The sequence below is a fragment of the Cantharellus anzutake genome, assembly GCF_015039405.1.
Source record: "Cantharellus anzutake strain C23 chromosome Unknown EI90scaffold_143, whole genome shotgun sequence".
Lineage (NCBI taxonomy): Eukaryota > Fungi > Basidiomycota > Agaricomycetes > Cantharellales > Hydnaceae > Cantharellus > Cantharellus anzutake.
Genome location: NW_024067093.1, coordinates 136,154 through 146,892, shown reverse-complemented (window position 1 = coordinate 146,892; position 10,739 = coordinate 136,154). Strand labels below are relative to the sequence as shown.

At 49.2% G+C, this 10,739-nt stretch overlaps 4 protein-coding genes across 4 annotated transcripts; 3 read left to right on the top strand and 1 right to left on the bottom strand.

The window, feature by feature from the left end:
• Window positions 1–3,531: 3,531 nt before the first annotated feature.
• Window positions 3,532–4,076, top strand: EI90DRAFT_3135726 (uncharacterized protein; the record flags this gene model as incomplete). Its single annotated transcript, XM_039064741.1, has 3 exons — window positions 3,532–3,862; window positions 3,914–3,940; window positions 3,985–4,076. The coding sequence occupies 3 exons, from the start codon at window positions 3,532–3,534 to the stop codon at window positions 4,074–4,076; spliced, it is 450 nt and encodes a 149-aa protein (XP_038908724.1).
• Window positions 4,077–4,959: 883 nt separating this feature from the next.
• On the top strand, window positions 4,960–6,379 carry EI90DRAFT_3022188 (uncharacterized protein; the record flags this gene model as incomplete). Its single annotated transcript, XM_039057748.1, has 6 exons — window positions 4,960–5,008; window positions 5,061–5,386; window positions 5,442–5,721; window positions 5,770–5,894; window positions 5,943–6,216; window positions 6,279–6,379. The coding sequence occupies 6 exons, from the start codon at window positions 4,960–4,962 to the stop codon at window positions 6,377–6,379; spliced, it is 1,155 nt and encodes a 384-aa protein (XP_038908723.1).
• An 856-nt stretch (window positions 6,380–7,235) lies between these two features.
• On the bottom strand, window positions 7,236–7,851 carry EI90DRAFT_3294142 (uncharacterized protein; the record flags this gene model as incomplete). Its single annotated transcript, XM_039067417.1, has 2 exons — window positions 7,236–7,647; window positions 7,743–7,851. The coding sequence occupies 2 exons, from the start codon at window positions 7,849–7,851 to the stop codon at window positions 7,277–7,279; spliced, it is 480 nt and encodes a 159-aa protein (XP_038908722.1). The 3' UTR covers window positions 7,236–7,276.
• A 966-nt stretch (window positions 7,852–8,817) lies between these two features.
• Window positions 8,818–10,358, top strand: EI90DRAFT_3022186 (uncharacterized protein; the record flags this gene model as incomplete). The annotated part of the gene is made up of 6 exons (XM_039057747.1): window positions 8,818–8,888; window positions 9,009–9,177; window positions 9,222–9,441; window positions 9,548–9,892; window positions 9,956–10,104; window positions 10,203–10,358. The coding sequence occupies 6 exons, from the start codon at window positions 8,818–8,820 to the stop codon at window positions 10,356–10,358; spliced, it is 1,110 nt and encodes a 369-aa protein (XP_038908721.1).
• Between the last annotated feature and the right edge of the window lie 381 nt (window positions 10,359–10,739).

The window sequence follows — 10,739 nt, the reverse complement described above, 5'->3', positions numbered from 1 at the left end:
TATGCATCACCGCTTGTGTCACAATATTGTAACAAAATGTTGTCACAGAGGCATTCTGTTCCCCCTAGAGGAACAGAGTGTGCACCACCGCTTGTGTCACAATATTGTAACAAAATGTTGTCACAGATGCACTTCTGTTCCCCCTGGAGGAACAGAGTATGCATCACCGCTTGTGTCACAATATTGTAACAAAATATTGTCACAGAGGCATTCTGTTCCCCCTAGAGGATATGCATCACCGGTTTGGTCACAAAAATTGTGACACAAGCCGTCACTGCATTTTCTGTTCCCCCTGGAGGAACAGAGTACGCATCACCGGTTTGGTCACAAAAATTGTGACACAAGTTGTCACAGATGCACTTCTGTTCCCCTTGGAGGAACAGAGTATGCATCACCGTTTGTGTCACAATATTGTAACAAAATGTTGTCACAGAGGCGTTCTGTTCCCCCTAGAGGAACAGAGTATGCATCACCGGTTGAGTCACAAAAATTGTGACTCTCCCCAAAAAAAAAAAAAAAAAAGTATATTTTCGACCATGGAAATAGCCTATTGCCACCGGTCTGCCAGTCTGCAACCGGTCTGCTTGGGTCTGCTCCCCTTTTTATTGGTTTTTTATGATTATTTTTTTTATTTTATCACATGTGCTACTTCCCTTTTTGGACCCCAACCTTCCCCTCTCCTTCAAGAGGGGAGAAGAGGTCACGAGCCCTCTCTCTATCTGCACATGTGCACCTTCAGGTGGCACATGACCCATAGGAGATTTTGCGAGAAGGAGATCACGGGAGCCCAGGAGAAACCAGCAACAAGACAAAGAAACAACGGGAAATTAGATGAACACCTGAGGATTCGAACACAAGCCCTCTCAGGCGTTTCGGAATCCTCCGCGTAACATACCAAGTGCCCCATCGAGCCTTCAGGTTGATATATCTTCTCTCAAGCACTCCTTGATTAACAATTTACTCTATCAACGTTGCACATGACATGACACACGGTAGGTCACGCTCAACTATTACAACAGTCACCGTCGGCAACTTGAACGACGACCCCCAGCGTATTCCCGTTCACAAACCCCTTCTCAACTCAGAATATCTACGAAGCCGACACTTCAGATGACTTCTACCAACCCCAATTTTCCCACTTTTGTCAACAATCGCGTTGAGGTTGGGCAAGGCAGCAAAACAGACTGACTCAACGCTGTCTCTTGCCGTTGAAAACGTCGGTCTCGATTCGTCGCCATTTGTATCGCCCACTGAATCGTCCATATCAGTCTCGCCCGCTGAAGTTTCCGTATCAGATCCTGTTGGGGAATCCCTTTGATGAGAGTTCGACTCCGTACGAACTTAATTTTTCCGCTTCTGGTTCACTTTCTGCCCTATCTGCGCTCAACCGCATTTCCAGACTCTCATTTGATTTTCTGGCGATCACATTGATGGTGTCTATGATCTTTTGTGCACGCCCTTAGCCTCCATTTCAACACCTCACGTTGGTCCAATGCGCATTTGCCTCGGATCTCTATCTGAATCCATGGGCAATTTTGGCCGTAGGCGTCTTTGGTGGGCTGCTTCGTGACGGCCTTCTGTGTCATTTTTGGCCGATTTGGCCGGTCCTTTGTGCCATCGGCCCGGATCTTACGTTAGCTTCATCCTAAGCTGGCAGACGATCTGCTGCCGTTCGAGCGATTTTGTCGACGGGGGGATGAATTATGTGGTGGCGGTTGCTTTGCCCCAAGCCCTTTGCTTCAGTTTGGAAGGTCAGATGGGCGAGTTTTGGCTGGTCACTGATTTTTGGTGCGTTGGTCATAATTTTCCCCCTTTCCATGCCTTTCTCCCCCCTTTAACTCGCCGTTCTGACGTTCTGCGACGCCCTTAGAACCTATCCCCACATCTGATCCCCCCATTCCTCAATTCGCATCATTCATATCCGCCCAAGCCCACGTGTCCACAGTTGCCGGTTCATCGATCTCGACATTACACGCTTCAACAAACAAGAGTTCAACAACAACGACAATGTCTTTAGCATCTGCCCACCTGCTTGCTACGGTCATTGCATCTGACCGTGCGCCCCACTCGCCCTTCCTAGCGTTAGAAACGCTACCGGTCCTGAGGCATGATTGCCCAGTCGCTTCATCCCCTCGACGACGTAAGTATCGGCTCCCCCATATCTTTGTCTCGATCTCGCCACCAACTCGCCATCTCAACTTCTTTGGCTCAAGCGCTTCAGACTCTCCACGCTCGAGTCTTCCATTCTACCATCGAATGTTTCTCTCGACTCCTGATCAGCGACTGTACAACGTCTGTGGTGGCGGGTCACTGTGTGCTGCACATTCTGGATTTGTGGGCAATTTCACCGATTTTCGCGGAATCGATGACCCGTGGGGGTTGGTGATGACAGGCTGCGTCGTGCTCGGCTTTTGCGTCGATTCCGCTGGGGTTTTGAGGGTTGGATTGCCGATTTATGGCCGATTGGCTGATTTTCCGATGTTCTTTCATTGGGTGTCACTCACTTTTAAACGCTCCTTGAGCTCGCACCCCTGAGCCTTTCTGCCTGAGCCTCCTATACCGCCCATACCGCCATCTCCATCTCGGCATGGGCCCCTCGCTCGATCGTCGCTGCCGCTGTCTCCATGTTCAAGTGCTTCCATCATTTGATTTGTCTTTTAACTCAGTAGATCTTCATACCCGGAATAACGTCGCTCACTTCGGGAGAACCACTGGTCGATTAGAAGGATTTGGACTTATCAGTAAGTATGCCCATCCCCACTTCTGACCTCTTGTTTCAATGGCTCGCGACTAACGTTGCTTACTTGCTTGGATCGTCACGCTCAGTTGACTCTGCCCGAAATTTCGATCCTGCACGCAAAAATCGAAGCAGGAAATGTCTCATCCTTTCCGTCTGCTTCCTCCGTCGTCATTTTCGGGGCGTTGCTTCGGACCATCTATGGGTGATCCAACATCCTAGCCTTGGCACCATTATCAACTCTTAACTTAGCATCTGTCTGACACGGGTTTGGGGGAGGTCGACTCTGAGCACATCGCATTGCTACCAGACTTGTCATTTACATGAATCCTAAAGGAGAGCTGACTGTTTGTACATGCGTAATCAATCACTCTCAAATGATGTTGGCAGGATAAGATGATCTGGATGAGGGTTTGCGTCAAAACTAACGAAACCCATACCGATGGGATCGTGAAACAAACATTTGGATGCTCGTCAGTACTGCAGCGACATCGTGGGTAGGTGACCAGCCAAAGCTCTCCGTTCGCATAAACGTTCGGATGGAGCATATTTGGCAACGGTGGCGGGTTTGTTGGGATAGGACTCATCGAACGTCAGAAGCAGCTTGAATGTTCCATCGTGGCCTAAGTTCGAATAGGTTCATTGTGCAGCACCCCAATAGTACTTAGCGGCCGCTGTAGCCTGTTAGAGTGAAGAAGGTCAACACCTCGGACCGCTCACGATTTGACCTATCGATTTGCTCTGTATGTAATTGTCACGGAGTTGGCCGAGTTTATTGTGTCTGGTTCACTGTCATGGAAGTCTGGTGCCTTGTGGTCAATCACAATAACAGGCCTACTGGCCGGCCATTCAAGGTCGAAGTATCTTCCGGCGCCGATGTTGATGACTTGGTGGAGAAGGTCAAGGCCAAGGGGTCGCCTCGCCTTGACGACACTGCTGCGTTCGAGCTCGAAGTGTGGAGATTTGCAAACTCACCAGCTGATTTCGTCGTTAATGATCATGAAGTGCTTGAGGAGCTAGTCAGCGAGGCATTCTCTAATATGAGGGTTAAAGAACTCCTTCCGAGTCGGAAAATAGCAGGCTTGAACATCTTAGCTGGAGAGGCACTGCTCGTCAAGTTGCCCGGTGCGTCAACACTCATCCCAATAAGTAGACACCTACCTGACTTTGTGACAGGCCGAAAGCCACAGACAGAGGACGACAGTGAGCATTCAACACGTTCGTTCCCCCCTCAAGCTTGTCTTTAGTGCCACAATTAGATTACCGTGTGAGGTGGACTGGAGGTTATGGTGGAGATGAGGGAGAGGACAAACCAGAGGGGAACACAGTGGTGGAGTAGATCGGAGGTTGGGCAGAGTTGGTATGGATATGACAGTCAGACGACCTGGAACATCGAGCTCCATCAGACACACCCACCTGGGTAGTGTTTCGGATCTTCCCTGGGTGGGTTCGTGACAAGGATGACTTATTATAACAACAAACACTACATATGAAGGACTAGGATGCAATAATACGAGCAGGAACCAGGGGAAATGGACAAAAAACTACAAAAAAACCACAAAACTACGATGGACCATGGTGGGAATTTTAGGGAAAAATATACTAATAAAGCAGAGAGCTCTAACACATTTGTTTGTTCAATTCTTAACTACGACCAAGTATTTTGTTCTAAATTTGAACCATTTCACTCGTTTATCATTATTAAAGAGTACTTGGTCAAATCTTTTCCGAATAACTCCATTCTTGTTTAGTTATTCATTGTGAATTCTCCTGAACATTCCATCCTATTGATGCTAAGCTCGAAGTATTTTTGTTGATTTTCTATGTTTGAATTCATTGGTAATTGTCATAAAAATTCATAAAAAAAATCGTAAAAATTCCAAGGAAATCTACATCTCCTTGTTACTCATCCTTTCCTGTTCCACAGTGTCAATGGTGTTTCCACAGCATAATTTCATAACATGTTTTCATAGGGTGCCCATTATTTCTCCTACACCACCCCCTCCCTCTGCCCTCATTCTGGGTCAGGTCAACACACCGACTGTGAGTTTAACAGCAGCATGTCACTTGTCTGTTGGCCTATGTGCTGCATATAAGGCTTTCCACATGGTGGAACAAGTGGTTGCACCAAGTTCCACATTCTTGTTAGGCTGATGTTCTCATGCTGCTGTCATGTGACTTGAGGCTGTGTTATGATATCACTTTGTCAACTCTCTGCTGCAATGTCTTCTGAGCCGAAGCCAAAAAAAGTGCGAAATATTGCAACAAAGTGTATGTGGCACACTGCTTGGATAGAGTACTTACGAATACTGCTGTGTTGGAGTGCAAAGCTGCATTGAAATATGTGCCTCATCCCTCGACCAAGTGTTCAAAACAACAAACTGGGATGATGCTACAGCTGCCTGGGATGTAGTCCTCATCCTTCTAGCTGCTGAGTGCAAGGTTGAGAAGGTAATATTCTTGTCCTCAGTGCACCTGATCAAGCCTAATGCAGGACTGTATGAACAGCAGCAGATCGATGATGTCATTCGCAATGGGCCAGAGAAACTCAAGGGTGTCAAGACATTTCAATATCTATGTGTTGCTCAGAAGCATGTCAAGATACTCAAAGATGAGGTCAAAGCAAGCCGATGGGCGAAACAGCGGGTGGTAAGGCCTATTACTCTGGAGAATCACACTGTTGCATCGCATTCTACCCCACTAGGTGCAGGATTTGGACCTGAAGCGGCGCATAGATAAAGAGACCCTGATTCAACAAGCTCAAGAGCTGGATTTACAGGTCCATTATGTTGAATTTGATCCAGCTTTGGATTACAAATTCCCTCACATCAAAAAGAAACCTGCTACATGGCTTGTTGATGAATCAGAAGGCATGCCACCACACCCAGATCCAGCAAGGTTCCCCAATGTTACATATATCGGGAAAAAGGAAGAAGGGTGGAAAATATTAGACAGGGAGCATTCACATCTTGTCCTGAACAAGTGTATGAGAAATTGATGTTTATATAATTTCTACTAACATCTATTTCTAGGCACTGGAGATATAGAGCTTCTTGTGCTGCGCAATGCAACAAACTTGTCACCAACTGGCAAGGCATTGTTGGAACGTCTTCAGCAAATCAATAATGAGCATGCTCTTGAGCGCCGCAATTTGCATGTATGTATGTTGAGTATCTGCTCATTCTCTGCTGAAATGCTGCACTAGCCCTCTCATCATGGGAAGATATATGCATTTGGAATCAGTGCTGGAGCTCGACACAAGCGTTCTCCTGATACTATTGAATTGGGTCATACAAAGTTCCACAATAGGTATACCAAGAGTGAGCTTAGAAAAAGTGATGGGGAGCTTTTGGGAGCTGCTGCAGCGACTTGGGCATTGTTAGCAGCCAACCTTCCTATTGAGATCACAAATGAACTTGCATGTGGGATTACAAGCCTGGGCATCCCAGCATTTTTTTCACCTACTATTGATGGCAGTGGTGAGTATTCAGCATCTCTAACTGAATAGACAACACAATCAGCCTAAATTTCTCTGTAACAGACAAGGGCTACTCATTTGAATTCAATGGCAAAGTTTACAACTTCCCTGCTGTTGAGCGCCCACCACCTGAAGTATATTATGCATCCAACTATGTGGCGTGAGTGCTCCCACATTATCTGGGAAGTAAACTGAAGATACTCTAGTCCTTGCCACACAGACAATGCACACATCAACTGGGTGGTGGCACACACATCATCCCGCATAGTGGAACCTGGTGTAGATCATGCAGGAGCTGATTTTGCCAATGTTAGTCTTGGCATCATTGTGCGCGGGGCACTTGACACCATCCTAGCATTCCACCCACTTCACCGCCATGGGACAACACTGTGTGAACATGTCCAGAGCACAGCAATTGCTTTCACATTTTCCAAGCAGATAGTGGATGCATTTCAAGAAACTTCAAAGCGCCCTGGCTATGTCCCGCGCCCTGTTTTCACTTGGGTATGTACAAATGTGCAGCAGCAGCCAAGTCAAGATGTGGGGGAGACCCAATGGATGATGAGAATGTGGAGATTGATGGCCTACATGAGGTTTCTAACCCTTCAGAACTCCTGCAAAACCACAATAGTTAGTTATAAGGGGCTGGATATAGCCAGTTCCCTTCTAACCAGCATCTGCTGTTACCAGCGAGGCACAAATTTTACCCAATTGCCCTATTTCGCGAATGGTCCTTTATGAGAACTGCCTACAAGCATTCCAGATGGGGCGCACTATTAGACCTGCACTGCCTGCCAACATCTGCCGAGTGGCTGCTGCTCTGCAGCAGCAGCACACTTCAGCCCAGCACAGGCTGCGCACCCCCGCTGCCTGCGGCTTACAGCCCGCGCTCTCTCCCCACACCCCCGTGGCCTGGCGAAGCCCGCAGCGGGGGGAGTAGCAGCGCTGGAGCCCCAGCTTAGCCGGGTGAGCATGCCTTGCGATTAGCCAGCGCTGCCGGGTTAGCGGCAGCCTGTCAGCCCGACAACTCTCAGCACCCAGGGCCGCGGGGGGCAGCCAGTTTAGGCTGGTGTCGCAGCGCCGCCCACACCAAGGGCAGCCACATGGCTAGTAGGAAATGCAGGCAAATGCAGGTGCCGACTCTCCACACTCGAGTCTTCCTTCCTATCGCCGGGTGTTTCTCCCGCTTTTTGACCAGCGGCTGCACAAGCGTCTGCGGCAGCAGGCCACCTGGCGCTTAACTCCCTGAGCCCGCACCCCTGAGCCTTTCTGCCTGAGCCTTCCACACCTCCCGCGCCACCATCTCCACCCCGGCACGGGCTCCTGCTCGAACGACGCTGCCGCTGCCCCCATCTCCGTGGCGCTTCCGCCATCCAATTTGTCTTGACCCGCACGTCTCCATGCCCAGGATAATGCCGCTCAAGATCGTTAACTGCGGGATAACTGCTGGTCGATTAGAAGGATTTGGGCTGGCAGCAAGTGTGCCCATTCCCACTTCTGGCCTGGCTCGCGACTAACGCTGCTTACTTGCCTGGATCGTCGCGCTCAGCTGACTCTGCGCCCGAAATTGCGATCCTGCGCGCGAAAATCGAAGCAGGAAATGCCTCATTCCCCCATCCGCTTCCCCCGCTGTCATTTGAGGGCGTTGCTCCGGAACATCTGCGGGGTTCTGGCGATCCAATATCCGAGCCTTGGCACCATTATCAGCGCTGCAAACGTGTCGATCCTGGGCACATCGCATTGCTGCCAAACCTGTCGCATATATTTGCACGGGCCCTAAGAGGCAGCAGAAGGAGAGTTGGCTGCTTGTGCGCGCGGAAATATGTAATCAATCACTATCAAGTGATGCTGGGCCAGGATAAGATGACCTGGACGCGGGTGATTCAAGGAGTCATGTCAAAACCACAGGGATGGGACCATGAAACTCGGATGCTCGTTTGTTTGCTGGGATAGGACCCGCCAGGCGTCAGAAGCAGCGTGAATGTTCCACCTCGAAGGGAGTGTCCGCTGAGCTGAATTGTGGGCAAGTCGTGTGCTGCGTTATACCTAGTGTTAGGAAGGCTACTTGGGCCGAATATCGCTGCATTCCACAGCATGAGTTCCCTGGGGTGTGAATTCATTGTGCAGCGCCCGAAGCAAGAAGTAGTACCTAGCGGCTGCTGTAGTGAAGAAGGTCACCACCTGGACCGCTCACGATTTGGTTGTCGCGAAGTTGGCCGAAGTGTCTGGTTCGCAGCCTAAACAGCGAGTGAAGCGACCGGTCATGTGGGGGTCCAAAAATTGATTTTGAAACGGTCACTACACACACGTGACTGCAGTAAAAATAGACGCAGAACAGACTGACCCAACCCTCTGACCCAACACACCAATAAAAATAATATTAGCCGTGGGGAGATGCGCCGATTCGACAGCCAATTTTGGCATGCGGCGGGCTATAGCGACTCTGATCTCGGATGGAGAGGTGTTTCGCGCGAAGTGGCTGGGTGGCAAAAGAGATATCTAGCAACTTCGTCACGAGCAAGTCGCTCGTACATTCGTCTCGTCTCTCATTCAAGCTCGCCACAATATCGCACCCTCGGGCTGAACTGTTTTATATATGACGATGACGATGATGCCAGCGAACGGCGTTGCCCGTGCAGTTTCCCCACTTGGTAGTCGACGTGCAGCCAGATTGTGAGTTGTATGGCTTCGTTGGTTCAGCCCAGCTATTAGTATACAAGACTAATCACCCCAATTTTTGCTGCAGCCGCGTTGCCAAATGGCTAAGGGCCCCTTCCGAGGATGATGGGCCAGAACGTCTCAAAAAGATCCTGTAGAAGCTCTTTCCACCCCCAGCGCGCTCAAAGTCGTCGCACAAGGCCTGGTCTGCATTAACCAGCCATTCGACTATTCAAAAGTCGTTGAGCAGCATCGCCAGCAGCATGGGCCCAAGGGCTTCTTCAAGCCCTCACCGCAGCCGCGTGTACATGGTATGATAATCTTAGGTCGGCGATTTGTGTTTTACAGCAGGGCGGGATTTACATGGCGCCGGAAACGGCCAATAATGCTAAGTACAGAATGGACGGCAAAGTCATCATCTTGCCACCTGCCATTAGAGGATGCAAAAATGATTCATGCTCTGGTTCCGCGCTCTTTGAAGCTGTTGGTTATTATCCACAATTCCTAAAAAATGTGCTTGGACAAGACCGCCAGTCCCGCTTCCCGTGTGTTCTCATGGTTGATTCAGGTATGTCACCGCCTGTACATTTTCAATATACTACTAGGGTCACTTCTTTGCTGTTTGTGCATAGGAAGAACATACCTGTGAACCTGTTTGATGCCTCTCTGGACAGGCGAAACCAGCATGAGTGCTGCGTCTAGCCTGGATGCTTTCAGGAAAGGCATCCAGTGGATGGAAACGCACTATGAGTCGCTCCCTTCCCTAGCCCAAGCAGCAGATCGCGCATTTCTCTATCCAACAAGCTATAAAGACAAGACAGGCCGGGATATCGGCTTCATGTATCAGTCACGAGTTGGGGGAAAGCCTGTCTTGTTGCACAAACCAGTGTTAGCCCTGAAGAATGCCTGCGTATCAAGTTCGCGAAGCGCTATTCGGAAGAGGCCTGCCGATTACTCGCCAACCTGGGACATGCACCCCAGCTTGGGGGGTGACTTCACTTCCTGGAAGATGGCTTGTGGTTATCGTGGATTTTTCGCGATATCGCCCACTTTCTGACATCACCATACTCTCAAATGACAAGCGAAACTCGTGAAATCTAATATACGAAATATCGTGCAAACGCTGCACAACGATATTCGAGACATTGCCATTCTCGCTGACCCTGACACGCTGGCTGTCCATATTTTGATTGGGCAGGAACATACCAGAAGGTCAGATACCCAGGACAAGGTAATACTGTTCAACGACCAGCTGGTGTATCGGGTGGGGAACTGATTACTAAAGACCATGATGTGGCAATGATTGACCTTTTGTTCTGTGTGTGGCAGTTTCACTTTCGCTGTGGAATATGGTTTGGTAGGGGTGTCGAAGTTCGCGAGAAACCGGTTCGAACCGGAACCGAACCCGGAACTAAACTGCAGTTCGGTTCTGGTTCTCTAAGTTGGGGGGTATCAGGAACCAGTTCTGAACCACAAAACCATTGAAGGATTTTAGGATTACAGCAAGCCAAAGAAAAATCGGTTTGTCCGATTTGGATGACTCAAAAGTACTAATGCCCCCAGCTCAAAACTACCACACACCCCTGTGCGAGCAACTCTTTTTGTTCCCAGGCGACTTTTGGCATGTACAATAGATAGATAGATGGATGAATGAATGAATGGATAAATAGATAAATAGATAAGGAAATAAATAAATAGATACTAATACTGGTAATTGTCAAAGACTGGATTCGAAGGGAGAGGTGTGGCTCAGTGTTCAGAGGGTGTTGGTGTCATATCTGTACATACCCGATCCCGATCCGACTCCCGGACCCCCATCTTCATCACCTCCGGAGTCCTACCCTACTTCCGTTCGCTCTGATACTC